The following is a 14,648-nucleotide window of genomic DNA, read 5'->3' on the forward strand; positions in this document are numbered from 1 at the left end:
TGGTGATTAATACAGAATGAAGATATTTCTGGTTTTGTCTCAACCAGCATCTGATGTGTACTGTCTTTGTGGTTTGACTTTGCAGATGCATGTTGCTTTTGGTGCATTTTCTGCAATAACCTGGCATGTTCCTTTGCAAATCCACACATCTGCAGATGGCTTAAAGAAGGAAAGGATTGTTTTATTCAGAGCTTTGTAATGTAGTTTCTGGTTGCCATCATTTTCAACACATCTGACCAACTCAATTTCCTGTCTTGAATCAACTTTCATTTCATTAAGTCCCAGGTTCTCATTTCTGTTGGTTTGGCTGGGATCTCTGGGCAATCTGTTTTAATTTTAGAGTCTGAAAGAGGCTAAGTTTGGAAAAGCCTCAGTCCTCCCAGGAGAAAGGTCTATACTTATTTTGCTCCAAATGATAATGTCATAAGGGTTTAGGAGTTTTTATTTTACTTTTTGTTTGTTTGTTTTAGTTTACAAAGTTCCACCTTTCTTACAGAAATACTGACAATTTGAACAGTCATGACATTGGTATGTTTAAATTCACAAGTGGGTTGCTTTTTTGAGAACACTTAGCAATGGTCCAAAACAGACAACAAATCAAAGTATAACAGTCAGCTGTAGTGGTTCTGGGTCACCAGAGCTTAAAAATTTGTTGTTAAACTCTTTGTGAGTTTTATATTAGCGGCTCTTGTATTGTAGTGGCAACTTTCTGAACTGATGCAGTGATAAACCTGCACTGGCATATTTGAATGTATGAGTGGAGCATGTCTGAACATCCCAGCCCACCCAGTCACCTGCACAGATTCCTGCAGAGACACTGAAGATCAAAGTGCATGCTGAAAGGTAACATTTTTATGCATTTAACAATGCATAACATAGATATACACTTCTTTGATCTTAAAATCATATTTTGGCTAAATGCCTGTATCCATATTACAGGAATCCTAGTATTTCTGCTGATTGTTTCTGAAAACAGTAAAAAAAAAAAGTGGCTGCTAGTAATTCCTGTGTTCAGTGTATTGCAGCTGACATAGCATTTAAATTATATTTTTATGAATAATTTACTTGAATGGCCTGCTAACCTATATTAAAGAAAACTCAAACTCTTCCCTTTGTGATTTTTTTTAATGGAATAGCTACCTTAAGCATGCAATGGCCTAATTTTAAAATAAGAAAATGTGTATTTTTTTATATACTTGTATACTGTTACTTGTCCTGTTTCCCCTATTTTGGTAATGGCCTTTGGTTGTGGGAGACTTGCAGCAGGAGACATCTTTCTTCCATGAGATTAACCTGGGAAATAATATTGGTACAGTTTGTGATGGCAGGTGTTACATCATTCAGAAAGCGGATTGGTTTCTGTTGCAGTATGGCAGAGTTTCAAAAATAACTCTGTCAGCCCAGCACCAGCTCCTGATGGCTCTGGCACTGGCAAAGGAAGACTCAAAGCCCAGGTTTTCTGCTGCAGTCTCCTCTTTTCAATGCAGTCTGCATTCTCCCAGCCCCACCCACAAATATCTCACATGGCTTTTAACAAACAAATATCTGCTCATGTGCTCAACAGGAGCAAAAGATCAATGCTCCTGCTTCCCATTTTCATAAGGAAATAGGAAAATTGGTCCCCCATGTACTTTAATCCTGTTCTGACTTTGGAACTGAACAGAAGGAGGTGTTTCATAAATAAGCTTAAACTTTCTTTTGTTTCAGACAAACCGAAGCTACTCAGTTCTTCAAATGAGACTGAATAATTACTTTTCCTTAAAGGGGCTCAGTGCAAGTGCCCATGTTGCATTTCAAATTTCCAATTTCTGTTAATATCTAAATTAACATTATTTAGCATTTAACTGGTAAAACTTCAGCATATCAGACAAATGAACAAAAAGTAGTTTGTCTACTGCTACACATGTACTTTAGTAGCATGCAGATATCTGGAGCTGGCTTAGGTACTGAAAATGGCATCTGGAATTCAGTATTCTACCCAGGGCATTTAACTTAGAAGTTATGTATGCTCAAATAAATGTAAGCTCAGTCAAGTTCCACTACAGCCCCAATCTTGAGTGTTTTGTGAAAAAAAAAGTTTAAAAAAAGGCAGGATAAAAAAAGCCTTAAACTGCTGGAGATTGTTTTGGCTACACAGATTAGCTCAGACTTCTGTGAGCAGCACTTGAAACAGTGCCAGCATGTAACTTACAGAACTTTATCAATTCAGAGCTTGCCATCAAAGTTCTACTCACAAAAGTCATCAACAGAGAACACTACCTTTTCCAAATTGAAATGGTTTGACCAGCACCATTAAGGAATTTCAGAATAGAGACTAATGCATAGTTGGGAGAGGAAAAAAAAGGGATGTGGACACATACACCCTTCCAAAGTATGGTTTCCTTCTGATGCAAATAAAGTTTAAGTGAGCAAGGGGGATCTAACTGTCTTAAGTCATTTAGAGAAACTAGTCTTTGAAGACAAAAACCTGTTGAATTTGTAGTAACTTTTATGCATCAAATTAGTGTATCAAAACATGCTCTACTAGTAAGTCTTAGCACATTAACAGCTCTAAGCACCATGGACTGTAGTACATTTGACTGAATTCCAGTCATTGTTTATATGCAGTTTTATACTGGTCAGTTAAAAACTAGATTTTACTTTAAAAAAGTAGACTATTCAAGTATTGCCTCTTATTTATCACCCTGCTTAACAAAATCACAAGATATAAACAAGGAAGAAAACAAAAGCTGAAGAAAGAAAGATTCAAAATATTAAAGCAGATGTGACTTCAGGTTCTCCACTTGCCAAGTCACAGTTTAAAATCTGTCCTGCATGTCCCCAGTTTTTCTCCCCCTCCAGGTGTGGATCCTCAGAAGCAGCACTGCTTTGCATGTACCCACTTGCATAGCACATATTTGGAGTGTTTCAAGATCCATATAAGTCCATTAAATGATTTTTACTATCAATGGAAATAGATGTGAGCCCTCCTGAAAGACGTCAGTGTAATGTTCCTCAGTATACCAGGGACCTTCTCTTAAATTGAAGATTCAATTTAAGCACTTGACAAATGATCACAGTTCAACCCTAGACACAGCAACATTTTTGCTTGGCATGCTACAGCAGAAACTTTATTCAGTTCTTTTTGAAAATATTTGCAACCAAAATTAATTTTTGTAAACTCACAGAAGTAAGCTTTAACATATAGGCTGTACACAACTCAAATACAGGTAATAATTTTAGCAATAACTTACAAATACAAACCTAATGATAAACTACAATTTCACAAAGAATTGTAAACATTTTGCACAATTGTCAGTCCTTTCTTTTAGGCAAAGTGCTCTTTTGATGACAAATAAATTAACACACACATAGCTAGAGCAGACTACTTCCAGACAATACAAAAAGGTGTTTAATAAGGCTTGTAAACAAAGTAATAGTTACTTATGCAGAATCCATAAAAGTGTCTTGCAGGCTAAATAGACGTACATACCTGGGCAAAAATTTTCTCGAAAATGCTCTGGGTGTTAAATAAAAAGTTGACATTAATATGTTTCCAATGATCTTTTCAATACACTGTGACTTAAGGTTACATCTTGAATAGTTTAGACCGCTGATGAAAAGGAATTAGGTGTGACTTAGTGGCAGTTGTGTCATTGAATGGGGTAGCAAAGGCTGAAGTCCAAGAGCTGTAGGTGAATGAGCTACAAAAACAGAAACATTTACCAGTCAATTTCATTGAAAATAGCAAAAGACTAAAAGTCAGTAAATCCACTGGTAATCACTGTCCCAACCCTGCAGCATATTTTGTTTTTCCTAACCCAGCATCTGCACTCCTCCACTTACTGGCCACCCTTAACCCCACTGCTCTGGAGGAAAACAAGCTCAAGCCACAAATGCAGCTCAGCCTGGTTCTCCCAAAACCTTTACAATCCTCCTAATCACAAATAGGAGCCAAAGTTGTTGACTTGCTCAGTCATAAGACAAAGATTGAAGCCCTTTTGACCACCAGCCTCTCCCACTCCCTCCCATTGTGAGTTACTGAGAGGAAAGCTGCAGCTCTCAGGGAATTTGCTGGATTGAGCATACTCACAGTCCATGGGACAAAGCCAGGGAGCAGGTGGCAAACAGTTTTCATTAAAATTAAGTATTATTAAAATATATGAAGTAGATGTTTAAATAAGTATTTATTTTCTTATTCTTGTTTTAATAGACTAGAAGAAGCACAAATAGTGATCTTCACACTCAGATCTTCAACCATGCTGTTGCAGTGAAGAGCTACTGCTTTCTTAATAAGGTATAGATAATAAGTACAGTATTGATATATCAATTAGGTTTCTTTAATCAGAAAGGTAAAGTGGTCTTGCTACAGCTGATAATGTTTTTATGAGGAGAAAAATAGCAAAGCTGTTATACCTACCATCCATGTAGCTGTGCAGAGCAGTGAGCATAGTCCCATCCTGGGGTACGTATGCAGAGTATGCCATTTCTTCTAACATGGGTGGAGACAACCTGGAGGGCTGAACTGCTGTGACAGGAGCAGTGGATGAATGATTAGGACTCACATGTTTCTTATGGCGTGCTCTGCAATTCTGAAACCACACCTGAAAAAGAGGGAAACATACATTGCATTGATAGATCACATCCAATTCTACCACAAAAACGACCTTGGAGCTTATCTTAAGCTGAGTTGGCATAGTTCATTTGGCCTTTGATACAATGCTGACAGTCCAAATAGAGAAACACCCATTCTAAACATACAAGTGTGGACAAGTCAGGAATGAGTCTTCAGTACCCAGCAGCCCACTGAGGACAGGGACAGGCACAGCGAGGGGCTGGGCATCTCCCAGGGCCGGTGTCCCCCAGGCCAAGCAACGTCACCTGCAGCCCTGCTCTACCTGGACCACACCACCCAGCACGTCCCAGGCACAGTGTCCTCCCTGCCAGAACAGCTGACAGCAAAGCATCTTTCACATACAATACCCACTTGGCCTTTTCACATGGAAAAGACTTCCTTTTTTTTTTTTTTTTTAAGGATTGATGGCTGCAGCCAGATACCTCATTTCTGTAGAAACACTCTGTCAATCTTCCAGCTAGAATGAGCCAAGGAAGCTCAAAATTTATTTTTATTTATATTAACATATAAATATATAATTTATATTATTTTTTAAAATCACATTTATGTATGTGATTTTAAAAAAATGCATCCATATTTTTGCTGAGAGACGTCTTCAAGCAAGGATTCCAAGTCTGTGTTTCAGTTTTGGTTGGCATGGGTATATATTTTAACTCTGCTCTCTAGAACAAATGACTAGATATTCACTTGCTCCTAATGTCATACCACAGGTGCTTTCAAAAAGAGTGCAGGTCTTAGGAACAGACTGCTACAGTCAAAATATATTTGGAATAAATTAATACCAATTTCTATACTGTTTAGGCTGAAAAGTTTCTTCCTAGAAGGCTTAATCCCTTCACACAAAGTGCTAGAGGAATACAGCAAGTTTTCCAAATTACAGTGCTTGTTTTCTAGACCTATTCCTGACTAAGGATGTTGTCCAGAGTTAAAAGGGATTAGGATCTTTCTCCATGTTAGAATAACCTCAGAAAAAAAATTGTGGTTGAGCATCTCCAATGGATGAGTACCAGACCGTGAGTCAAGTAACTTCACACTGTTACCTGTATAACACGCCTGCTCAAGCCTGTTCTTTCTGCCAGCTTCTGAAGTGTTTGTGCATCTGGATTGTTGTCCTGAGCAAACTGTGCTTGCATAACCTGAAAAGGCAAGATATGAGATTGTAGGAGCAATTGTGCTGAAAGCCACATTAGACAGTATTTTCAGATTATGGTACTACTCCTTGCCTATCTTCAGGAAGCTAGATCACTATTCTCTAGAGAGTACCCAATACATTAAAAAAAAAAAACAAAAACAAAAAACCCCCCCAAACAACTCCTAAAGCCAAAGTACAAGTCCTTGAGTCCTTGCTATGCTTGAGTGAGCTGTGACATTCCAGAAATTAGAGAAACCCATTCTGCTTGGCAGTAGTAAAACCTGGAAGAAGTCCTCTGTAAGACTGCATTAAAAGAACTATAGGAGAAAATTTATTGCAAATCAACTCAAATATGCTCAATAAACACCTACAGCAGCAGACCACAGCATAAGAAAGGCATGAGCCATGATCCACCTCTCTGAACCTGTCAATCACTACCTGCATCCTATGTTGTATGGGGTAATTGATCTTTTTGTCTCCATGGAGGATGCAGGAATGCTCTGTGTTTCCTCTGTCTTTCACCAGCCCAAGAAACAGGCTCAATTGTGGCTGACCTGACCTTTCTGACGGTTTGGTTACTCATCTTTTGACAGAAAACTGAAGTCAGCACTTGTCTTAAGAATATAAATTACACCTTTTTTTCTGAGGAAGTAAATGTCAATTTGGCCTTTATCCTGAAGACTTTCACAGGCTTTAAGGATTTGGTCTGTTTATGAAAGTAGGGCTTCATGGATTTCTGCCTGGTGTCTTCAGCAATTTCAAAGTATTATTTTGTTTTTTGGATTTTTGACCCATCACACTTCACCTGGCTTCATCTTTGAGGATTCGGACTATTACTTTCCACATTCAGAAACTATTTACTTTTGTAATTTTTCATAGAATCACAGACTTGTTTGGGTTGGAAGGTACCTTAAAAGCTCACCTTGTTCCAATCCTATGCCATGGCAGGGACACCTCCCACTGTCCCAGGCTGCTCCAGCCCCAGTGTCCAGCCTGGCCTTGGGCCCTGCCAGGGATCCAGGGGCAGCCCCAGCTGCTCTGGGCACCTGTGCCAGGGCCTGCCCACCCTCACAGGGAGCAATTCCTGCCCAATATCCCCCATCCATCCCTGCCCTCTGGCAGTGGAAGTCATTCCCCCTTGTCCTGACACTCCAGGCTCTTGTCCAAACTGCCTCTCCAGCTCTCTTGAAGTCTTTTTATGTCCTGGGAGGTGCTAAAGAACAAAACCATTAAAAAAGTGTGGACATTCTTTTGTACAAGTACTTTGTGAGGTAATTACATGCTGCCACTCTGGCAGTGCACTTATCCCAGTGTTTCTCTTATTAGAAGTAAAGTCTTACAGCAGCCTCGAGGATAGATAGAGAGGTGCAGAAAGCACATATAAAGTATCATTAAATAACAAGATGCCATTACACCTCAAACACCTGCTAAAGTGTGTTACAATCTACTTTAAGCAGGAAAAGAAGGGAACACAGAAGTTTCAAGGACAGCAGCTGGGAAGAACCCCTGAATACAGTTCCCATCCTAGTGGCTGGTCTTATCTGCCTTTCAGCTTCTGCTGGGGAAAAAAGTTCCCTTTTGCTGAAGTTCAAGCTCAATGTCCAGAGCCCTTGCCCTGTGCACCCAGCTGGATCATTGCTTACAAGCTTGTTTTGTGTTAACACCACCTCCTGTCTCCAGTCACAACTATACAAGGAACCCAAGCTTTGAACAACTCCCTGCCCTTTTGTATAGCACTACTTTAACACCTCACATGTTATTACACCTCAAGATGAGTTTCTCAACTGCTTTCAGTATTAGAGGACAGGCCAACAAAATAACTCACATTGTGACCAGAAATTCAAAGACCTGTTAAACTAAAGGCAAGGATGTACAGCCAGGATTAGGTAGAAAGTCACAGCTTTCTTCTCACTACAGGTTAAAACCTCTAAATATTGTCTTACCATCCCCTCTTTCATTGGAAGCTGGCCCTATCTTAGACCTTTCCCCTAGAAAGCTAATTTAAGTGGTTATCTAGCGTTTGAGGTAGCTCTGGACTGTCTCAATAGAAGTTAACTCTTGTCAAGGCAACAAAAAGACAAGAAACCTGGAAAGTGCAGGAGCTGCAGGCACTACAACAATTCCAACTTCCATCCTATTAATGTCTTGAAGTCACATACAGTATCCATCTTCAGTACAACTTTTCGCATTACATAATCTAAAAAATATTTTGTTTATATTATGCTTAGTTATGTAAATGGCTGATTAAATAGATGTCATCGAGCAATCAAATAGAACCACCTTTTTTGTTTTCACTCTTCAGAATTACAACCTTCCCCCAGGGAAATAAAAAGCCTGAAGAGTACTATTTCCTGTTAAACTTCCAGAAGCATGCTGTGTCTTGATAGTTTATGAAATAGTTTAAAGCATTCAAGCTTTTCTTTCCCCCTGTATGCATAAAACTTTCTATTGGTTCAGCACCCATGTCCTGCATTAACCCGAGCTACACAAGTTTTTAGCACTGTCTCTACCTGGAGCTGATCTGCTGTGAAGCTGGTCCGAGCTCTTTTTGCTGGTTTTGGATGATTAACATCTTGTTCTGTTAGTAATGCTCCTTCCACACTAATCCCATTACCTGAAACATTAAAAAGAAAACAACACTGCCTTCTAGTCACAATGTCGCTGTAATTCAGACTGTTCTCTAACAATAACCAACAGGAGCTGATCAGCTGAATTTCAGCTTCAAAAAACCCATAATCTATTCAAAATTCAATTGATCTAGCATCATAACACATTATGCCCTAAACAACTCCCTTGCAAGTGAGGGAAGAAATAAATCTAACATGATATTTTATCAACAGGATATGCTGACATTTTATTTTCCTTAGGATACAAAACAAGTTCTGCAGACTTAAAAAACCCGAAAAACCACAAACAAAAAACCAAAAGCACTAAAACAAAACAAACAAACAACCCCCCAAACCCAAAGAAGCTACAGCCAAAATATCAACCAAACAAAAAAACCCAACCCAAACAACAACAACAAAAAAACAAAAACAAAAACAAAAACACCCAAATAAAATCTCCTGAACGTGAAATAATTTACCATTACTTTGATTCGAGTACCTGTGCTTCCAGTCTTAGTAAAACCAGTCAATTATCTCCCAGTAAGGAAAATGGAGCAAACCCCAACAATTTAATTAAATCTGAACCACAAACATAGTTCTTAAGCAGTATGTTACCATTTTCAACTTCTCTTTTCAAATTGTCCAGCATGCAGTCGTAATGTACTCTGCAAAGGACTTTCTCCTCGACCAGAGCGAACTCCTCTCCGGTTGAGAGCTGTCTCTTGCAGGAGAAGCAGGCGAAGCACGCCAGGTGGTACACGTTCCCCTTGGCCCGCCGCACCCAGTCGGTGGCGTGGATGTGCCGCCCGCAGCGGGAGCAGCGAGTGCCGTAGCGCCTGCAAAGAGAACGGCAGCCGGGGGAGACTTAGACCCCGACTCGGGCAAAGCCAGGCTCCGGCAGGATTAGAGGTGAGCGGGTTGTGGCCGCGCAGCTGAAGCCCACTGCATGACTGCGCTGGCATTGCAAAAAGAAAAGAAAATCGGCAAGTTTCTATAGGATAGCTTAAGGCAAGGCGCTACTGAAATACAGAGGTTAGTATTTTCAGAAGGCGATGAGAAAAACGAAAGCATTTTAACTGCTACATGAATTCATAACTCCTCATCATTCCTTTTATAAAGATAATTACTCTTAAAAGCTGAAAGATGGAAACAGCAGACTCTTCAAAATTCTTCCAATTTTTCAAATGTGTTTCACACTACTCTAGTGGTAGTCTGAACTAATATATTTAGCTAGATTACGCCTTTACTAAGCTTTAGCATCTTCAGCAGATGGGAGAATACCTGCATCTTCATAGGTATTTCCTCAATTCACATCACACTATGATTTTTAAATAAACTAAAAAAATCTGCATTATTACACTAGAAAATTTCTCTTTGAAGAGGAAAGTATGTTGATTATTTAGATAAGAATTTGTCCTGAAGATCTTTGCAGACCCATATTTTTTTCAAGTCCCACAAAATTTAGTTTTTTCAGAAGTTTACAGCACCCAGCTTGCCCCCTCGCACTATGTCTCAAACTTGACTAGCTGGATGCAATCTATTCACTGCACAGCTGAGAATCCCAGATATAGTTTGGTCTAGCAATCAGACTAGAGAAGTACTAGCAATCACATCAAAATTAACAGCAGCAATTTTTGCAGCTTTCTGGATCAAAGTCTTTGCATCCTCAATACTACATTGCCAACACAAATAATATTATTCCTTGCAAGATTAGCCCGTAATTTTGAAAGAATCACATTGTAAATCAAACTGATCACAAAGGTACAACTGCTGAAAACTTCTTTTAAATATAATGGGATTTATTCTGGGTTGATTTTACAGCTCCTTGTGATACCTTAAACCCTACACCAGTGAAGCACTGCTCCAACAGATCATCTCAATTTTTCATTGCGTTCTCAGCCAGCATTGTCCAAGGAGGATTCTTTGCACACACAATGGCTTTACAACCATATTGTGGCAGGGACTCTGACATTTTTTTGCCCCAGTGCATACACGAGTAAGTGATGGTGTAAATACAGCAGCTATGTGCAACAGGGGAAGGGCAGATTAGAGACTTAGCAGGAGGTCACGTTACACAGACTTAGGGTTCCCCAAGTCCCTCCTCAAGAAAAGTCATAGTTTAAACTGCTGAAAATAAACCTAGCAAAAGAAAAAGTCTCAAGTGAATTCCAGTTGTGGCTGAAGTGAAAAGCAACAAGCAAGTATAACAAGTTATCTGATAAATTATATTCCTGTATGATATACCTGAAATAATCAAGTTTGCAGAAGATATCTTTATCTTTGATGTAGCAGCTGGTGTGCCTTCCCAGGGATGTTCTGCAAACGCTGCATGAGAGGCAGCGCACATGCCAGCAGAGGTCATTTACCTGCAAAAACCCAACAAAAAACCATCCCTCAATACCTGTGCTACCAATATTGCATTTTATATTTACAAACCCTGGTTTTTTTCCAGAAATGATCAAAAGTTATACGCACCATGATTCACAGAAAAATTATCTTGAATGCAAAATGCTTTCCCTATAGAACTGCATGTATATTGAAGGTAAACTAATTTGATCCAAGTCTTCAGAATGAGCTTTCATGGGTTTGTAATTAAAAACAGTAGAAGAGGAAGCAAGAGATAAAAGTTCCATGCAGGTGTTTTGTGCCCAGTTCTGTTCTCATAGCATTAGAGTAAGAGAGCAAGTTTTGGCCTTATGTGATCTTGGAAAGGCAATTAACTTACACGCTTCTATTTCCTTGTCTGTATAAATTCCTGCCTAACAAAAAACTAACATTGCAAAGTTATTTAAAATTTTAAAACATGAGTATTAAAGGAGAAAAAGGTCTGTCAAATAGAAATACACCATGAACCACTCCTCCATCTGCCATGTTTCTGTTACAGCAAAATTGGTGAATGGCATCTGAGTTTCAAAACAGTAGCAGGTGTTTTAATAACAAGTTCAATATTTCTTTATTATGTCCATAGCAAAACTAAACATAGTCATGGAATGCAGTAGAGATCAGCATTTTTGGAAACTTACATATCATTTTGGGGCATATAAAATAAATAAAACTAGAGCAATTATTTGAATTTCTACTTTTCTATAAAAGGAACTCTTAATTGAGCAGACATCGCACATCACCTAATAAATCATTTGACAACCCAAGACTCCCAGTGATCACAAAAATTAATTAATAACCCTCTGAAAAATCCCATACTGTATAGGAGGAATTCTGAAAATGCAAAAATGATTACGTTTCAATTTCTTTTTCCCCACTGAGCCAATTTCTCATCTCATACCAAACAGCCCATGTACTCCCTATGGAAAAGCAGATTTGAGGTAATCCGGAATGTGCCTTTCGCCAGAGCATGGCCAGACAAACCTCAGAGAAGGCAAGGCACGCACTCCAACACCCATGCTGGGATCACCCAGTTCAGTCATTCTTCAGGCTGTAATACTACAGTTTGCCCAATGCTTTCCTAACCCTTATCCTTGTTGGCAGCCACCTTCCCATATGCTGACAAGTTTACAGCACAATAGATGAAACTGTTGATAGCAGTTGCTAGCTATCACCAAACTCACCCTCCTAACCACCTCTCAGAAAGGGCCCAGAGGGGAGGGGCAGTGCTGAGCCAGACTGAGCCGGCCCTGCGGCCAGTCCTGCTGGGCCAAGGCTCCCTAGGCCTCCCTAGGTCTGCCCCGAGCCCCGGCACGCAGCTCTGCACAACGTGAGCTGACATCCCAGCCTCTCAAGGCCAGCTACCTCTTCTTCAGAGATCAACACTCTTCCAAAGAGCAGGGCACCAGCAACTTCCGTGGCTGTTGCATTTAATGTCGTTTGTCTGTGTTCCTGTTTGTCAGTTGACAGGGATGAAGTTGAAAGGTGCACTGCTGCTGGACAGTAGCATACCAGCATCGGTTCCTCTCTGCCTACACAAGAAGCAGTGACAGCTAATTTAAACTCAAGGCTAAATAATTTAGAGGTCTTTTGCTCCAAGTCCCGTTATCCTGGTTGCTCAGATAGGACACAACAGTGTTCAGTAAACTATAAATGAGCTGCCAAAACGCCAAGGAAGTTAACAGAACTGAAACTGAGTTCAAGTCAATTTCGTTCCTTGTCCACCCGCCTGTTCTTTGCCAGCCTAAGCTACTGCAAGGGATACGGGGTCACCCGAACCGGGGATGCACGGCAGCTCCTGCGCCAGCCCCATTTTAAGTGAACACTAGCCCCAGCAGGCATTTTCCTTAGACCTCCCCACCTCAACCAAGACCTAACTGGATGATTTAACAACACCACAGATGCGCTTCCAGGGGTGTCACCCACTATTACTTTGCAACTATACAACAACTTTGTTTAAGATTGATGGAATCAACCAACTTCTACCATGATCGTAACTCTTAATTTTGAGAGGAAAGATGGCAAAATTCTGACCCAGAATAATTTTAACAGCTATAATGTGAAAAGCAAATAAACTTTCCCCTCACACCTCCCCCCGCAGTAACACTTCATATTTAAAGCCACTTGGTTTTGTTTGTTTTTAAATTATCTTACTCGATTCTGATTGCTAAGACAAGAGAACTGCCCTGCACGCATGCAGCTCGTTTCCTTCAAATATGTTAGTTAACCACGTTTTGCAGGAATAACTTATTCCATTTCTCAAGAGGCATTTCTGAGCTTTGAGACCCACTACCCACGACGTTCCGCCCAGACCTATGCCAGTAAAATGCAGGTCGCGCCGCCGCCATCTGACCGAGAGAGAGTGGGAATTGCCGCGGCCGGGGCACCCCGTTCCCATTCGCTTCCCTGCTTCTCCCGGTGCGTCAGGAACACGCAGCCCAGCGTAAATAGCGTCACCAGAAACACCGACAGCAGCTAGGGTCCCTTCTCTGTCCCCAGCACCGCGAACAAACGCGCTGGGACTCCGCGCTCCCGTGTCCGCGGCAGCTCCGCGTCGTCCGGGAGGGGAGGGCTGAGCCGTAGCGATAGGGCGAACCCGGAGGGCTGTACCCCCGGATCCCACCGGACCCGGTTCCCCCAGGCTCTCCAGGCACTACCGGCAATCGGGGTAGGCTCTACCTAAGCGGGCCGCCCTCCGGCTTCAGCGGTGGAAGTCGCCAGACTAAGAGGGGTCCGGGTCGGGCACCCTTACCTTGAGCAGGTACTTGTCCACAATCTCCAGGCCGCAGCTACTGCACACGCACTTGCCAGGGGCGCAGCCTGAGCCTGAGGCCATGGACCGCGGCGATGACGAGGGCGACAGGGCAGCGGAGGAAGAGCAGGAGTCCTCGTCAGCTGCTGCGGGGCTGGCCTGCGGGAATGCGGGGAGACCACGGTCAGCGCCCCGCCACGCCCAGGAGCCCCGCGCCGGCCCGGTCTGGCCCACCGACGCCTGTAGGTCCCGCCAGGACCCTGGTGGCGGCGGCACCGGCGGGAGCGCCACGGCCGAGGCCACAGACCCGCCTGCACCAGGCGCCCGAGCCGCGCAGCCCCCCCCCTCCCCGCGCACCTTCTCCGCCGGGCCCCCGAGCGCGGGTAAGTCCTTGTCCTCCAGCCTGCAGACGAACATCGGGTCACTCTTCCAATACATGGCCCTACCCTACCACATACCAGCCCCCGGCGGGGCGGCGAGCCGGCTCCGGGGACCCCGCGCCGGTCTCTGCTCTCAGCGCCTGCAGGAAAAAAGTTTTGTTTTCAAGTGGGTGGACCTGCCCCGCTGGCCTCACCTCCTGCACAGAACCCGCCTTCCAGCGCGGCGGGGCCGTTATCTCCACTAGCGAGCCCGTGTGGATTTAGTGAGGGGAGGAGGCGCGGAACCCCCCCAACATAAACAACAACAAAAAACAACCCCCCTGAGAACCCCCTCACTTGTCTTAATCTTTTGCCACGACTTCCCCCGGTCACCCCAGTCTAAGCACGCGTTCCAGTTACATCTCCTTTTTAGCGAATAACACAGACACGGAGGAAAGCGGGAGCCAGTGTGAGAGATTTTTCCACGCTCATAAATCCCAAAGCCCAAGCAAATCCTGTAGCTCAAACTCACAGCTCCTCCATTTGGCTCACTACCTCACCTCCTGCTTGCACCTCGCATAATAAAACCTTTCTCATTTAGCTGAAATAGAAGGACCTGAGCTGTGGAAGCCCTCCTCCGGCTCAAAGCCCCCACAGGTGCTGCTGATTAACACCGGTGTCCCGGTGGCACGGGGAATAGAGGGTGCGGAGGCCGACTGTCGCTCACTACCTGCAGAACCAGCCGGGATCTCTCCGTGGAGAAGCTGCGGGTTACGGGCACCCTTTCTCCACGATCACAAAT

The 14,648-nt window shown here is 42.6% G+C and overlaps 1 protein-coding gene across 1 annotated transcript; it reads right to left on the bottom strand.

Moving 5' to 3' along the window:
- Positions 1-2,984: 2,984 nt before the first annotated feature.
- Positions 2,985-13,998, bottom strand: LHX8 (LIM homeobox 8). Its single transcript, XM_059853486.1, has 8 exons — positions 13,845-13,998; positions 13,488-13,646; positions 10,598-10,719; positions 8,969-9,189; positions 8,258-8,361; positions 5,656-5,751; positions 4,400-4,583; positions 2,985-3,683 (listed from the first exon to the last, which is right to left on the bottom strand). Exons 1-8 carry the CDS (start codon positions 13,923-13,925, stop codon positions 3,607-3,609), a joined length of 1,044 nt encoding a protein of 347 aa, XP_059709469.1. The 5' UTR covers positions 13,926-13,998; the 3' UTR covers positions 2,985-3,606.
- Between the last annotated feature and the right edge of the window lie 650 nt (positions 13,999-14,648).

This window comes from Haemorhous mexicanus, chromosome 9, assembly GCF_027477595.1.
Source record: "Haemorhous mexicanus isolate bHaeMex1 chromosome 9, bHaeMex1.pri, whole genome shotgun sequence".
Lineage (NCBI taxonomy): Eukaryota > Metazoa > Chordata > Aves > Passeriformes > Fringillidae > Haemorhous > Haemorhous mexicanus.

Coding starts and splice junctions, on each gene's coding strand:
- LHX8 (XM_059853486.1), bottom strand. CDS start 13,925: ATGTATTGGAAGAGTGACCCGATGTTCGTCTGCAGGCTGGAGGACAAG. Junction 13,647..13,844: donor TCGGGGGCCCGGCGGAGAAG/GTGCGCGGGGAG, acceptor GCATTCCCGCAG/GCCAGCCCCGCAGCAGCTGA. Junction 8,362..8,968: donor GAAAAGAGAAGTTGAAAATG/GTAACATACTGC, acceptor TTAATGTTTCAG/GTAATGGGATTAGTGTGGAA.